Raw genomic sequence first — 17,862 nt, 5'->3', positions numbered from 1 at the left:
CCTTGAACCTTACCACTCACTATTACCATCACTGCTTCACTCACATAGTAATTCTTGTTCCTTATCCTCATGATATGCCTTCATGCCTTTTCCTGCTGGGTGCATTTCACAATTTTATCTCAGTGGATGGGTATTTCGCCGGCCCCGTGGTGTAGGGGTAGCATGCCTGCCTCTTACCCGGATGCTCCGGGTTCGATTCCTGGCCAGGTCAGAGATTTTCACCTGGACCTAAGGGCTGGTTCGAGGTCCACTCATCCTACGTGATTAGAATTGAGGAGCTATCTGATGGTGAGATAGCGGCCCCGGTCTAGAAAGCCAAGAATAACGACCGAGAGGATTCGTCACGTTGACCACACGACACCTCATAATCTGCAGGCTTTCGGGCTGAGCAGCGGTTGCTTGGTAGGCCAAGACCCTTCAAGGGCTGTAGTGCCATGGGGTTTGGTTTGGTTTTGGATGAGTATTTCAGTAAATTTGGCAAATATGAGGCACCGCTCCTGGTTTTAATTTCCATCTCACATGAGGAAGTTCAACGTTTTTACCACTCACAACGAAAACATTCTGCCCTTATAAGTTAATTAAATCTGCCAAAAAAAGTAGGTCACGCAGTCTGCTTTTGACTGACAATTGCTTATCTTCTCGCGGAATAGCTGTCGTCCACTTCGCAAACAGATTATATTCTTTTTGGAGGTATAAAAAATAGTCTACCATTAGGATTCCTTCCATAACCCGATTTACAATCAGGATCAAAACAGTATTACATTTTCTCTAAATAATAGGAAACTAGTTGATTGCACACACAAAGCACTGCACAGATATTAATACAGACTTTTGGAAAATATTAAAATTGGAAAATATTAAAACAAACAAATTCTCTCAATAGGGGTTAAAATTGTTACCATGACTTCACGAACACTATTACCTTTGTCAACAATTTGGTGCACGTGTTATTGCAGCTGGTTCGTTGCACTGCAGCGCCACACTCTGGTGGGGCCACCAACGACAATGTTAAGAGTGCGGAGTGGTCACACTAGGTATTCTATTCATCATGCTTTTGGGATGAGGTTTAAATCACACAGATCCAGTGAGTATGGCAGGTGTTCCTGTACTTCCCTCCCCCAGTGCTGCTTGTTTCACATCTGTGCTAAAATGCTGCTGCCTATCTCACAATGGTTGAGTACGGAAGGGCATTATTCCCCCACAGCTTGTTTGGCATTGCGAGCCTGGCAAATAGCCAGTTTAATCAATGCACGCTGGTCTTGCCTGGTCACATCCATCCTGCACAGAGCCTGGCTTATTGCTCCAGTCCCGTCACCCTGTGCATGGTACCTGTCCAATGCATTGTGTTCATGTACTATTGAGTGCCATGCTTTTCAGGACGTATGAGCAATGTATGGTAGCATCATGCAAATGTGAGAAAAAAGTAGTTAAGTAATAATAATAATAACTTAAATGTTTCCACCTTTTCAATACAATATATTCACAAGATTACAAAATTATACGGTACTAGTTTCGACCCATCTAGGGGTCATCATCAGCCGTATTGGAGCAAAGATCATTTGTGGCGAAATCCTAAGACAATATTATTTTAAAGAATAACAAGTGAAATGAGATGTTATGGTAATAGTTAATAATACAAGGAATATACATAATAAGAGGTTTTTAACAAAGAATAAAGTATAAATGGGGTGTTGTAAAAATTATAATCATGGAAATCAGTAAGTTCTTGTATTGAAATGAAATATGGCTTAGGAAGAGGGCTTAAGGTGGGGCTGAAGGGTGCGGGAGAAAGTGTAATTGTCTTGGAAAAGTACCTTTGATTAAATTTAGGATTGAGTTTAGGTTGGCTGCATTATTGTTTCTGAGGAAAGTGATAAATAGATCGAAGAGTATGTTGGGTTTCTCTGAGATTTCATTGAGATTGTGACTGGCATTAAAGTATTGGTCTAGGTGTATGTAGTAATTTTCCATTATGTTCAGTAAAGGGCCCTTGTTTGCTAATACGAGGATGTCCATGTCTTGTTCAATATTGGTGAAATTATGGTTATAATCTTGCATGTGTTGGCCGATGGCTGAAAACTTGCTGTATTTTATTGCGTTAGTGTGCTCGTGGTATCTGATAATGAAGTTTCTCCCGGTTTGCCCGATGTAGGTTTTTTTACAGGTGGTACATTTGATCCTATAAACTCCTGATTTTAAAAAACTGCTGGTCTTGTTGATGTGTGAAGTATTGTATAAAACATTCATGTTCTTATTGTTGGTTTTGAAGGCTATTTTAACGCCTTGTTTCTTAAAGATGTTGGTTAACTTGTAGATATCATTGTTGAACGTGAAGGTGGAAAATGTTAGAGGTTTGGTTATTTCTTTTTTGAGGGTAGTTTTTGGGCGATGTTTGTGTTTATTGATTATCCTTTCTATAAAATGATTGCTGAAGCCGTTGAATTTTGCGATTCCGCGGATTGTGTTGAGTTCGTTTTTTAGATCTTTATTGGACATAGGTATGCTGAAGGCTCGGTGAACTAGGCTGTTGTATGTGGCTCGTTTGTGGGACTGGGGGTGCACTGAATCTTGGCGAATGGTAGAGGCTGTTTGAGTGGGTTTTCTGAAAATTTTATAACTGAAAGAATCTGAGTTTCTAGTGATGGTTAAATCTAGAAAGTTGATTTTTTGATTTGATTCGGATTCTAGTGTGAATTTGATATGAGGATCAATATTGTTGAGTCTTAAGAGGGTGGTGGGTGCGTTAATTGATTTCTCATTCATGATTACAAAGACATCGTCGACATATCTGGCCCAAAAGAGAATGTTTTCGAATTCGTTGTCAATTTTGGTGTATTCGAGGAAGTCCAGGTATATTTCTGCTAAGATACCTGAGGCCGGTGACCCCATTGCCAAACCATTTTGTTGATATATGACATTGTCAAAAGTGAAGAAGTTATTGTCGATGATAAGTTTTAATATTGTGATAAAGTCTTGTATCTCTAGTTTGCTTAAGTGGCTGTTTTTGTTTAAATTGTTTATAATTATCGGAATTAATTTTGATACTTGTATGCTTGGGTACATGTTTACAATATCGAAAGAGTGGATGGAGTGATCCGGTTGCAAATTGAACTTGTTTAGTTTTTCTACTAGCTCAGATGTGTTTTTAATAGACTTTTTGGATAAGAATTGATAATTTTTTCTTAAGAAACATTGGATGAATTGTGATATTCTGTATAAGGGGCTCGGTCTATAGTTGATAATTGGCCGGATGGGAATTCCGGTTTTGTGAATTTTGGGAAGAGCTTTAGCAGTGGGGAGTCCTGGGTTCATATGTATGAGTTTGGATTTTTCCTGTTCGGTAAATAAAAATGAAGTGTTTTTAAGAGTTTGTTTAAGTAGTTTTTGAATTTTTTGGGTGGGGTCTTTTTTGATTATGGAAAATGAGCTGTCTGTGAAAAAGTTTTTTGTTTTTTCAATATATACTTTTTTATCCATGATAACTGTTGCATTGCCTTTGTCAGCTTTGGTTATGATGAGTTCGTTGTCTTTAATTTTCTTCTTGAGGGCGTATATGCGCTTTTGTTCAGCAATTTTTTCTTTATTATTGAGGTTATTTGCGGGGTTGGTTAAATTGTGGAGGATATCAGTCAGTTTCCTTTTAACATCGGTTCTAACCTCATTTTGCGTGTCTTCCGGTATTTTGCTGATGGCTAGCTCTGATTCTGTGATCATAGTAGCGGCTATGTTGAGGCTGTTCAAGTTTGGCCAGTTGTGTTTCGGTCCTTTGGATAAAGTTAAGTGTTCACTTTCACTTAAGGGCGTGTTAGATAGATTTACAACAGCTGGATGAAACTGCGTACGAACGAACGTGTTACTATTGGAGTTTCTAGTTTGTTGGTTATGTAGTTGGCAGTTTTTTAGCCTGTTGAGTTTATTCTCCAAATTTGACTGTTTTTTGGCTAGTTCGTAGAATAATTTGTTCTCTACTTCTTGATAGAATAGTGTCCATTGTGCGTTTGGGTCGAAACTAGTACCGTATAATTTTGTAATCTTGTGAATATATTGTATTGAAAAGGTGGAAACATTTAAGTTATTATTATTACTTATATATTGTTCAATACGGACCAAAAACATGAAATTCATAACCATCAATGATGTAGCTTACCAGGCAAAACAGAAAGCCTTTCAATATCTAGGCCTAAAATTAAAGATAGCCAAATTACGCAAAGACATCGATTTCCTAAAGCAATGTATATCACTTAACTTGACACCTAATTTTCTAAGAAGCAATAAAAAGAAACATCGGACTTCACCTCAAACCATCAAAACTCAAAACAAAACAAACAAAATATGGTTAAGAGACGAAATTAAATTCTTGTACAGGAAGAAATATTTTTTGAATCAGAAATTATACGACACTCACCTCGCAGCGACTAAACTACTTTCAAACGCACAATGGACACTATTCTATCAAGAAGTAGAGAACAAATTATTCTACGAACTAGCCAAAAAACAGTCAAATTTGGAGAATAAACTCAACAGGCTAAAAAACTGTCAACTACATAACCAACAAACTAGAAACTCCAATAGTAACACGTTCGTTCGTACGCAGTTTCATCCAGCTGTTGTAAATCTATCTAACACGCCCTTAAGTGAAAGTGAACACTTAACTTTATCCAAAGGACCGAAACACAACTGGCCAAACTTGAACAGCCTCAACATAGCCGCTACTATGATCACAGAATCAGAGCTAGCCATCAGCAAAATACCGGAAGACACGCAAAATGAGGTTAGAACCGATGTTAAAAGGAAACTGACTGATATCCTCCACAATTTAACCAACCCCGCAAATAACCTCAATAATAAAGAAAAAATTGCTGAACAAAAGCGCATATACGCCCTCAAGAAGAAAATTAAAGACAACGAACTCATCATAACCAAAGCTGACAAAGGCAATGCAACAGTTATCATGGATAAAAAAGTATATATTGAAAAAACAAAAAACTTTTTCACAGACAGCTCATTTTCCATAATCAAAAAAGACCCCACCCAAAAAATTCAAAAACTACTTAAACAAACTCTTAAAAACACTTCATTTTTATTTACCGAACAGGAAAAATCCAAACTCATACATATGAACCCAGGACTCCCCACTGCTAAAGCTCTTCCCAAAATTCACAAAACCGGAATTCCCATCCGGCCAATTATCAACTATAGACCGAGCCCCTTATACAGAATATCACAATTCATCCAATGTTTCTTAAGAAAAAATTATCAATTCTTATCCAAAAAGTCTATTAAAAACACATCTGAGCTAGTAGAAAAACTAAACAAGTTCAATTTGCAACCGGATCACTCCATCCACTCTTTCGATATTGTAAACATGTACCCAAGCATACAAGTATCAAAATTAATTCCGATAATTATAAACAATTTAAACAAAAACAGCCACTTAAGCAAACTAGAGATACAAGACTTTATCACAATATTAAAACTTATCATCGACAATAACTTCTTCACTTTTGACAATGTCATATATCAACAAAATGGTTTGGCAATGGGGTCACCGGCCTCAGGTATCTTAGCAGAAATATACCTGGACTTCCTCGAATACACCAAAATTGACAACGAATTCGAAAACATTCTCTTTTGGGCCAGATATGTCGACGATGTCTTTGTAATCATGAATGAGAAATCAATTAACGCACCCACCACCCTCTTAAGACTCAACAATATTGATCCTCATATCAAATTCACACTAGAATCCGAATCAAATCAAAAAATCAACTTTCTAGATTTAACCATCACTAGAAACTCAGATTCTTTCAGTTATAAAATTTTCAGAAAACCCACTCAAACAGCCTCTACCATTCGCCAAGATTCAGTGCACCCCCAGTCCCACAAACGAGCCACATACAACAGCCTAGTTCACCGAGCCTTCAGCATACCTATGTCCAATAAAGATCTAAAAAACGAACTCAACACAATCCGCGGAATCGCAAAATTCAACGGCTTCAGCAATCATTTTATAGAAAGGATAATCAATAAACACAAACATCGCCCAAAAACTACCCTCAAAAAAGAAATAACCAAACCTCTAACATTTTCCACCTTCACGTTCAACAATGATATCTACAAGTTAACCAACATCTTTAAGAAACAAGGCGTTAAAATAGCCTTCAAAACCAACAATAAGAACATGAATGTTTTATACAATACTTCACACATCAACAAGACCAGCAGTTTTTTAAAATCAGGAGTTTATAGGATCAAATGTACCACCTGTAAAAAAACCTACATCGGGCAAACCGGGAGAAACTTCATTATCAGATACCACGAGCACACTAACGCAATAAAATACAGCAAGTTTTCAGCCATCGGCCAACACATGCAAGATTATAACCATAATTTCACCAATATTGAACAAGACATGGACATCCTCGTATTAGCAAACAAGGGCCCTTTACTGAACATAATGGAAAATTACTACATACACCTAGACCAATACTTTAATGCCAGTCACAATCTCAATGAAATCTCAGAGAAACCCAACATACTCTTCGATCTATTTATCACTTTCCTCAGAAACAATAATGCAGCCAACCTAAACTCAATCCTAAATTTAATCAAAGGTACTTTTCCAAGACAATTACACTTTCTCCCGCACCCTTCAGCCCCACCTTAAGCCCTCTTCCTAAGCCATATTTCATTTCAATACAAGAACTTACTGATTTCCATGATTATAATTTTTACAACACCCCATTTATACTTTATTCTTTGTTAAAAACCTCTTATTATGTATATTCCTTGTATTATTAACTATTACCATAACATCTCATTTCACTTGTTATTCTTTAAAATAATATTGTCTTAGGATTTCGCCACAAATGATCTTTGCTCCAATACGGCTGATGATGACCCCTAGATGGGTCGAAACTAGTACCGTATAATTTTGTAATCTTGTGAATATATTGTATTGAAAAGGTGGAAACATTTAAGTTATTATTATTATTATTACTTATATATTGTTCAATACGGACCAAAAACATGAAATTCATAACCATCAAAAAAGTAGTTGCCATGACTTATGTCCCAACCCTTGTACTTATCTACCTTTTGTTTGTGCTGAATATATTCTGTTTGGCAATATCAGAAATTTTTGGTCATAAGGAGTACAAAATAGTGAAGAGTTTCAATTATTTGGGAAGCAAACTGATACAGGTTGCAGGGCTGGACATGGAGGTTAGTAAGATTATTCAACAGAGAAATGCATTTGACAAGAGTGTGAGAAACCTGGTGTGGAGGAAGGAAGTATCGATGAAGTGTAAGGAAATTATGTATAAGATGTACTACTGCCCAACACACTACTGACATATGCAGCAGAGACCTGGACACTGACACAAAGACAGGTAGATAAAATTTAGGCCAGTGAAATTCAATTTTTAAGAGGTATGATAGGGAAGATAGAGTAAGAAATGAGGATGTCGGGAAGGAAATTGGAGTGGAAAAAGCTTTATGGCAGAATGGTCTGGACATGTTAAGAGGATGAAAGAGGGGAGGATGCCAAAGCAGATGAAGACCCAGATGCCCTGTCTTTTCCTCCTGTGGCTAGTACAAAGGCGGACTGATATTACTGTTGTTTTACCTCTTAAAACATTACTCACACAGCTAAGAGGAAGGAGTCAAATCAATAGAATAATACAAATTTGAGATACTGATATTTTTGTGGAAAACTTCAACTGCACTGACCAGGAGTATAAACCAACATTTCAACTTTTCTTTTAATTTTTAATTTACTGACTGACTGTTGGCTGGTGTGATATATTTATTGTTTTATGCATTTTACTGAATTAGCAGTGTTTCAATGTCCATTGTACATGGTTTTGATCAAGATGTTGCAGTCTGCGTGACTTTTGTAATGCTGTTGGCGATCTCCATAAGTAACACTTTATGGTCATTGTTTATTAGCATCCTAAAGATAAAAATTTCATGATGTTCTATATTGAACTGTATCACAATTAAATTGAAATAACAAATAACATGGTTCAACCCATTCAATACAAGTAAATAAGAAATGTGGTATTACATTCTTATTTAACTATAAGCGGTACCGGTTTTGACCACCAATCTGGGTCTTCATCAGCCGAATAAGAATACAAAAAAGAATAGGAAAACAAGAAATTAAAGGATGAGTCTTTCACAAAAGCAGTTGAAGAAGCAATATAAGATAATGTGGATTAGCACTGCACGATTTTAAATCATGAAATCTAGAAGAAGTAGAAGGTCAGTCACTTATATGAAGTAGGGCGCAATCTTCTGAAGAGTAGCACAACACACGCGACGTTCGGCACTGTGCCTCAAAATGTTTACGAGAAGAGGTGAACAGTTAAGTGAGCCAGCCTGCATATACTATCAGGCACGAAGTCACAACACAAGTCCCAAAATTGTGTAGAAGTCGAAGACGAGTTGTTTGATTGAAGCAAGATGCTAGCTCCTGAAGATCAGCACAACATACTCAATGTCCAGTACTATGCTTTCAAATGCCAACGAAACTCGGTGAATAGCTTAATAATCAAGCTTGTAATTGTTTTGGTTGCGAAAATATATATAATAATACAATATAACTGAAGTATGTAACTAGGATCTTGTAGATTCTTTAGAACAGTTGACATAAAAAACAATTGTGAAGAGAAAAATGATAAAAAGTGCAATACCAGAAACAAATGAAAAACGCATATGCACAGCACGCTACTTCTTGAAGATAAGAATTCAGTTTGTAATTGAGGTAGTCCAAGGCAGCGCAACACATGATTCTAAATTTGAATTCAATTTTCCATGCCTTACACAGTTCCTACCCACATTTCCTACCTCCTAACCCACCCTAAACTGCCCCTTCTTTATTTCCCTATCCTATCCTTTCCCATCCTCCTTTAACTTCCAGTCCTTTTAATCTTCTCTTATATCCTCCTCCTTTATTAACTTATTCTATCTTTTCTTTTCACCTCTCCTCTCGATTAAAAAAAAAAACACCTATTTTCTGAATTGAACTGTATACTATAGTGCCACCTGCATTGTGGGTCTTTGCAACATTCAAATTTAGAATCATGCCTTGCGCTGCCTTGGACTACCTCAATTATGATCTGCAATCTTATCTTCAAGAAGTAGCGTGCTGTGCATATGCGTTTTTCATTTGTTTCCAGTATTGCGCTTTTTATCATTTTTCTCTTCACAATTGTTTTTTACGTCAACTGTTCTAAAGAATGTACAAGATCCTAGTTACAAACTTCAGTTATATTAAATTGTATTATTATATATATTTTCGCAGCCGAAACAATTACAGGCTTGATTATTAAGCTATTCACAGAGTTTCGTCGGCATTTGAAAGCACAGTGCTGGACATTGAGTATGTTGCACTGATCTTCAGGAGCTAGCTTCAATCAAGCGACTCATCTTCGACTTCTACACAATTTTGGGACTTCATATTTATTAAATTGTGTTGTGACTTCGCACCTGATAGTATATGCAGGCTGGCTGACTTAACTGTTCACCTCTTCTCATAAACATTTTGAGGCACAGTGCCGAACATCGTGTGTGTTGTGCTGCTCTTCAGAAGATTACACCGTACTTCTTATAAGTGACTGACCTACTTCTTCTAGATTTCATGATTTAAAATCGAGCAGTGCTAATCCCCATTATCTTATATTGCTTCTTCAACTGCCTTTGTGAAAGACTCGTCCTTTAATTTCTTGTTTTCCTATGCATTGTTTTTTGTATTTTTATTTGGCTGATGATGACCCAGATTGGTGGTGTCGAAACCGGTACTCCTTCCGCTTATAATTAAATAAGATGTAACACTACATTTCTTATTTACTTGTATTGAATAGGCTGAACCACGTTATTTGTTATTTCAGTTTAATTGTTATTAGCATCCTGTACATCATGAGATGAAAATACAGGTTTTTGAGAGCCTTCTTACAGTTTCCAAAGCAATCTAAGTTCAAGAGATGCTGCGAGAGCAGTAGCACTGATTGAGGCTGGAAGAAGTTACAGTTATGGTGTGGAAGTTTAGGAACCACAGATTCTACCACATGTCGAATATTGGAGAGGTACTAGAAGTCCTTTTCCTACACTAAGAGATCGGGCCAGAGTAGGTCAACTTGTGCAAGAGATGATCAGTTTATTACCCTTCAGATCTTACGTGATCGCTGTACTACTGCCATTAATGTGAAAAATTGGCTCCATCATATTCCTTATGTGAGTGAGAGTGGACAGATGTGAGGAGAAAGAAGCAGCAAATCTCAGCTCAAAGAGATTTATTACAGCTCTGTCCATGAGTCAGTTCTGGATAGAATATCTTTGTTTCTTGCAGCAACATTAGGATTGGACAATGAAGCAGTGTGGGTTTATACTCGTCTCAAACAGGTCTTGTTTCAACCCGTGATCTCTGGGTGGAAGGAAAAAAAAAGTTTGGAGGAGACTGGGATAGTGATATTCTTTCTGCAATTTTTCTTCAAGAATTCTATTTCATGAAGGTTCTCTTGTGGTGTGGCCGGAAGTACCGTATAATCCCAAGTATACCACCCAACCCTGAATAAGCCCCGCACCCTATATTTTAAAGGAAACTTTTTTTTTTTTAAGTTTCACTCAAATTTATTTACATTATTTGCTACAGAACAAGAATGCCATTTCACTACGTATGTTTCATGAATTTAAAATATTTTCAGACAGATTTTAAGTGTCCTTGAAATAATACCCTGTAAATTATTTAAAATACACACAGAAAAAGTTATCAATCACAGAGCTCCTCCATCTCATTCTAGGACATCCCCTAGGCCTCTTTCCAGTCTCTGTATCCATAAACATTCCATTTGGTATTCTCTATCCTGGCATTCTCATCATGTGCCCAAACCATTTTAGCTTTGCTATATTAGTCTCTTCTTGAAGTTTACACACTCCCACGCTTCTCCTTATTTCCTAATTTTGTATTCTATCTCGTCTTGTCTTTCCCTGTATGCTCCTCAAGAACCTCATTTCAGCTGCTTGTATCTTACTTCGGTTCCACATAGTTAACATCCAGGTTGCTGAAGCATAGGTCAGTATAGATTTATAATAGGACGAGTATAAAACCTTCTTGAATTTCATTGGCACATCCTTGTTCCATACAATGTCCCTCACACACTGGTAGAAACTTGTAGAGTATTCATAAATCAATTTCTCCATCCAAATTTCCATCTTGTGATGTCACGCTGCCCAGATTTAAAAAAAAAATTCACTACTTCAAGAGGTTCATTTCCTGTTTTTAACACTCCTCTGGATTTTCTGTTTCCTCTTGTCATGATCAAAGTCTTACTTTTCACAGTACTAATCTTCATTCCAAAATTTCTTATCTCCTCATTCCATAAATCAACTTGTGTCTGTACTTCCTCTTTATTATCTCCCCAAACTACAATGTCATCATCAAAGAGCATAGACTTTATTTGCTCGTCCATCATCTTCTCCTTGATATTATGTAGAATTCTATCCATGATGATAATGAAGAGTAAGGGAGACAATACGCTTCCCTGTCTTAAGCCTGTCTCAACTCTGAACCATTCTGTTTGACCCACTTTGGTTCTAACACAGCTTTTGCAATTTTGATACAATGCTATTACCATCTGCATTGTTTCATTCCCAGTCTGTGCCTCTGTCAATGTTTTCCATACCAAATTCCTTGGGTCACTGTCATATGCCTTTTCAATATCTAGAAACGTTACTACCATGTCCTTTCCATATTACCAATACTTTTCCATCATTTGATGCAATGTAAATATTGGGTCAAATGTGGACCTGCCTCTTCTGAATCCGTACTGGTGTTCTGCCAATTTTCCCTCTACTCTGCCTCTTATTCGTCTGTCAAAGATTCTTTCAAGGATCTTAGCTATATGAAGTATCAGTGTCACTCCTCTGTAATTTTAACATTGCTTCCTATTTCCTCTCTTGAAAATTGGTATAATGTCTAGAGTCTAACGCACTCTATCGGAGCGATTGGCTGTTTATTCATTCACTTAGCCTCCGCCAAAAGGCAGCACTCAAATGTTAAGTCGAAACTCTTAAGAACTGAACTATAAAGGCAGAGGACTTGGACTGGAACATTGTGATGGATAGAAACTTATTTTCATTAACCCAACTACATCAGGATAAGGAGAAAGATAGTTATTGAGCCCAAATTATGTAGTAGAGGTATAAACTTAACTTACACAGGCATCTTACTTCATTGGAGGCCTAATAGTATTGTTAAAATTTGTGAAATATTTTATTGGCTGATCTTGTCAGTGGTAAATGATAGATCTAATTGTTGATACTATAGGTTTCCTAAGGGACAATGGACTCTGAAGGAGAGTGTGAGAAGTTGAGAAAGGAAAGTACTGTTTTGACTCGGGTGGTTTTTTTGATGTAAGAAGTATGGAATCAGAAGAGACCATAATGTTATCTGTAAATAGACAGTTATTGAAGCTACCAAACTGATAGCTTCACATGCATCAACATTGAAGGGCTGTGACCACAATGTCCAGATCCTCTCATATGAAGCAACAACTATTATGAATGGTCTTGGTTTATTGACAAAAGGCTTGCATATTTAACATTTAAATCCATGACTACCTATTATGAATATGTATGTACACAAAAATACTAAAAATCATTTTTTAATTTCATTCCTGTTGCAGCTGTCCATGAAAAGATATTTATAGTGTTTATGATTTGTTCGCTGAGCTACATGCTTGCAACAATTAAGGTGTTCAAACTGGTGCGGCCTCACATGACTGAGACAGAGAAGCATTCGTACCTATTAAAGAAGTGTTTGTTCATTACTTCACTTGGTAGCACTGCAGGATTACTTATCTTCTTCCTCAAACATCGTCTTCTCTGCCATGAAATGGGTGAGTAGTGACTTATTGTCAGAGTAGTGTCTCCAAGTTGTCCTTCCTGATATGTTTATATTTTGCAATCTAGCAATAGTTGTACATTATATGCAATCATTTCTTGTTCAATGGAAGTTTACAACTCCCAGTATTCATTTGGATTTTTATATGAGTTGAGACCCAGAATTCTTAAATAATTATTATTTTGCAGATCATGTAACTGTTAAAATCTACTAATTGCTACCTGGAAAATTAAATGTTTCACTCAGTTTGATCTTTGACATCCATACTCCCTTCACTTATTTTTGATTCTACTGTACATCAGCTGACATAATCACTTTGAATGCCTGACTAGCAGTCATATACACTTCCCAGCATACGATTTGAGCTCCAGAGATTTTGTTATGAATGTCCTGATGGGAGTAATGTTCAGGTTCTTGCATTATTCTTAGGTTAATATTCAAAGGCACCAAATGAATAATCATATGAATGTAGTTAGGAAACTTACACAGTTCAGTGTTCACAGTTATGACTAATGGGTAAGTTAAAGAATGCCAAAAGAAAAGAAGAAAAAAAAAAGCACTGCAGCATTATTTGCTGTAACTCTATATTTACAGTTGAAATGTCAAGCGTTTGAATTGGTGCCATTATTTTTCATTAGGCCCTAACACTGGACAGGGATATATGAAAAACTAATTAGAATGCATTTGCTTATATACTGTGTGACAGACACCCTCTATGCCTATCTCACTTGGCTAACTGACTATGAGAAGAGCTGTTCATTTTGTAACAATGGTCCACCACAAACAAGCAGTTGAGGAGAGAGTTGTTGGCTTTTTCAAGGCAGAAAGTTAATTGCCCCTGAAAGCAGACCAACAATTCAAGACAACACAAGGGATTACACAGTTCAGGGAAAGAGGAAAAGTAACTCATTGTGGTGACTCAGGTTCATAGTGTGTTGTCCCAGGACAGACAAATTTTTGGTTGTTTAGGCCCATTTGACATCTTTTGAGAATGCTGTGTAGCTAAAATAGGCTACTTCTTTACCTGACAGCAATGGTCCTGAGGCTTCTAAGTATAACATATAGTTAGGGAGTGGATTTTTACACAAATGAATATATTTTCATGTAAATATACCTGCATATATTCAGTAATTTTGACTTTTAAAAATATTTTCAATAATTCTGCAATAAATTCATAAATTGTTCTTTTTTCTTCCTTCAGTTTTTTCAATTTAGTCCAAAAACACATTTCAAATACTGCAAGTATTAACAAAAACACAATATGTATGTCATAACTTATTTTTAACTTTATAATTTTGGCTGGTTACAATGAATGAGTATTGAATAGGTGGAAACTTTCTAGCTCTTGCTTTCACATTTGTAATTGCTCTTCAGTATGGATCATCATGATGTTTATTGCTTATGATTATAGCAGTAGTGTCGAATTAATGGAATCGCAACTTGGCACCCGAGTACAAACGAACATTGGACAGCTCTGATCTAGAGTAAACCATCTAGTGATGAGTATATGAATTTGGAAGGAAAGTATTTAAAGATAGATAATAATAATGAAATGTAGATAATAATAATAATAATGAAATGAAATTTAAAAAAAGGTGAAAGACAGGAAAGAGACCTACCTATGTAAATCTTTAATGGCTGCGAATCACGTTTAATTGATAGCCAGTGTCCCTGTTGATATTAGTATTTTTACATATTTCCACTGCTTTCCATATAATCCTAGACCTGTAGTGTTTTGTATTAGTAATGGCTTGAATATCTTGGAACACAATATCATGACCAAATGACAGGGCGTGCTCAGCTATTGCTGACTTGTCTGGCTGGTTGAAACAAATATTTCTTTGGTGTTCCTTGATATGAATACCAATGAACTATCATATTTGACTAATGTAGCAAGTACATGGAATTTTTTGTAAGCACCAGGGTGTAATAATGGAGACAATTTCTTGCTCAAGTTCTAATTCCAAGGTGGATCAAGTGTGTTCAAGTTTGAGAGAGTAGTAGTGGCATTGCATAAGCTCTCATTCATTATCACTAGAGTGCCATCCACATATCTGGCCCAGAACTGAATATTATAAAAAATGTTGTTATTGAAAATTTTGGTGTGTTCCAAATTATCAAGGTAGATTTCATCAAAAGATATGGAAAGCCATCCAACACATTGTCGAAGTCATATTGTGCATCCGTTTGAACAGTGAAGATTCTGTATTTGTGCATATTGTTCAGGTTGTTTACATTGTGCCATTCCCACTATTAGCTTGTTGCAGTGGGTCCTGTTGCTGGATCTACAGGCACTAAATTATCATCTCTATTTTACAGCAATGTTGATTCTCTTTGGGCATAATCACTATCCCTCTCTTATAACACTCCTGCAACTGTTACTTCCATTACTTATATATGTGATCAGAATCTTAAGCACTTGTTGGAGCTGGGGATGTCTAGTCCTTTTAAATTCCTGTGATTCCACTCCATGTGCTTATTTGGAAAAGAGAATAACAGGTAGAAGACCAAGAGGAAGATGGATGGACCAACTGAGGGAAGAAGTGGAGAGAAGAGGATGGAATTGGGAATCTGTCATGGATAACAAAATCTTTTTGAATAGGCAACTTCGGAAGACGCTTGTTTTCAAACACCCTACCCAGCTCGCTGGAAGGGCAAACTGAAGATGATGATGATGAAGCGGTGAGAAATCAAACAAGCCATTGAAGAAATTGTTACATCTACATCTTGGTCAATATTCTTGGCTAAGTTGAGCGTGGGGCTATGCAGATGCAAAACAATTTAAAAATAAATCAAAAAATCTTTCAATAACAAATACTTTCAGAGAAGCTATCCTCTAAAGCTATTGGTATGTTTCAATAACAGAGAGCATATGTTCTCTTATGTATTCACCATTCTAGAGGAATCAGTTCATGCCCCTATGTAGGTCATGGGATTCTGGTTTTAGTCTGAGGGTGGTAACATAATTAGCTCAATTGTATTAAAATAAATGAGAAGATTATTTTCATAGCAACTGTATACTTTTTCCTTTTCTTTTTTAAATGTACATTTATTGTAAACAGTTGTGTACCCTTTGTTGATGAATTAATTTTTGCAACTGTAGTAGTAATGCCATCTATTGGAGATGAGGATCTGCAGAAGCAACAAAGCGCAGCTCAACTAAGAACAGTTAGTTAGTATAATGGTATTGTCAAGTTTTAGAGGCTTAGGGTATTGTATGCCATCACATTCTGTTTTCTTCCAGCTCTTGGATATTGAGTCATTCATGGCCTAGCCTACAAACCCCTCTAAAGATTCATTTTCCCTGTCATCCTTCTCATTTCAATAGTCACATTCATTACATTCCTCATTAATATCATCAGCTTTGCAATTTTACATCTTTTGTTACCATGACATATTGTGTACCTAACATAGTGGTACTACTCGTAAGTAAAGGGACCCATGGTGTTCCCTGTGTGATGGTACTAATTACAAGTAGTCTCATGGTTCTAATTCTATCATCCCTTCATGTTAATGATGCTCACTGCTGATAGACTTAGCAATAGAAGTTTAAATTCTGAGTTATCTCCATTGTTATAGCTTATACATAGGGGCCTTATTTTTTGGTGAAATAAAATTGTTGATTTCGGTGTTAAAACTGACACTATTTCGGTAGGTCTTTCGTGAAATAAATTGTTATACTGATCGATGTTTCCTGCGAAATCTTCCTTGTAGTAGCGTATGGGGTAAATGTAACTAACTTTTTGATAAGGGGTTTTAAAGTAAACCCTTGTAATGTATGATTATTATTAAATCTTAGAAAAACCAAATATGCAAATTGTTATTGAAATAAATATATAAATCGCTGATAATTTGAAATGAAGTTAGGTGATCTGCCCTGTGATATACATTTATACATAGCCTACATTTTTAGACGTTGAATTACTTGTCTCCAAAGTACAAACTAAGCATGGTTTCAACATTAACAGCATGCAGAGTTGTGCGACAGTCAGGAAGTGTCTTTGTGCAAGCAGAGAAGCTCCTCTCGCTGACCACATTAGATGTCGGAAATCATAATGCTTGCGAACACTTGGATGCAAATTCACTGTGGTCTTTTATAAAACCTCCTAAAACTTTGCTAACACTGTCTTCTTTCACTTCCTCAACCAGATGTGCTTTCATTGCATTTTGCAAAGTCATATAGCTCTGGAAGATGTTCATGGATATGCTCTTTTTCCCCGGTCGGGGATGAGTATTTCAGATGGGTAAAGCGCTGGCTTTCTGACCGCAATTTGGCAGGTTCGATCCTGGCTCAGTCCAGTGGTATTTGAAGGAGTTCAAATATGTCAGCCTCGTGTCAGTAGTTTACTGGCACGTAAAAGAACTCCTGCGGGACAACATTCCGGTATCTCGGCGTCTCCGGTAAACATAAAAGTGGTTAGTGGGACATAAAAACAATAACATTATTACTACTCAAACAGGCGATTTATTTACAATAGGCCTACCAATACCGTCATATTTTACAGTAAAGACAGTATTATTTACCTTTCCTTTTATATTCATTCTCTTCCTAATCCAGGATTATCCTATTTTTATAGAGGAATGTTGGCTTGCATGAATGCTTTTTTTGTGTCTATTACAAATTACTCTCTATAATTTTTCAACACCTTTATGATCTGTAAAGTATAGTAGATTGTTATTTGCCGCTTAGAATTATGTTCATTTGCTTCATTCTGATTCTCTGCAGTGTATATCGCACGTTTCCACTTTACGAATATTACCGGTACACTATTGGTACATTAGAATCTTTCTTGCAGCATCAAATATAGTACGCGAACCTTTTCTTGAGCCCTGAACTCCATAGTGCTGAATGGGAACTAGGGCTCAAGAAAAAGTTCGCGTACTATACATAGAACCCCTCACAGTTGTATTCCTCGGCCCTCGAAAAACCTGTTGTGACTTCAGTTTTCGGCATTTTT

General features: G+C 36.6%; 1 protein-coding gene across 2 annotated transcripts in view; it reads left to right on the top strand.

Annotated features, from left to right (window-relative positions):
- Positions 1 to 17,862, top strand: part of LOC136867203 (post-GPI attachment to proteins factor 2-like) — a 75,281-nt gene that overhangs the window by 15,512 nt on the left and 41,907 nt on the right. For both annotated transcript variants that reach the window (XM_067144332.2, XM_067144333.2), the window contains exon 4: positions 12,687 to 12,899. In XM_067144332.2, the coding sequence (XP_067000433.1) occupies positions 12,687 to 12,899 (213 nt within the window). The remainder of the gene's footprint in view (positions 1 to 12,686; positions 12,900 to 17,862) is intronic.

This window comes from Anabrus simplex, chromosome 3, assembly GCF_040414725.1.
Source record: "Anabrus simplex isolate iqAnaSimp1 chromosome 3, ASM4041472v1, whole genome shotgun sequence".
In the NCBI taxonomy this organism is placed as follows: domain Eukaryota; kingdom Metazoa; phylum Arthropoda; class Insecta; order Orthoptera; family Tettigoniidae; genus Anabrus; species Anabrus simplex.
The sequence above is the reverse complement of the archived record's forward strand: the minus strand, read 5'-3'. Positions and strand labels throughout refer to the sequence as shown.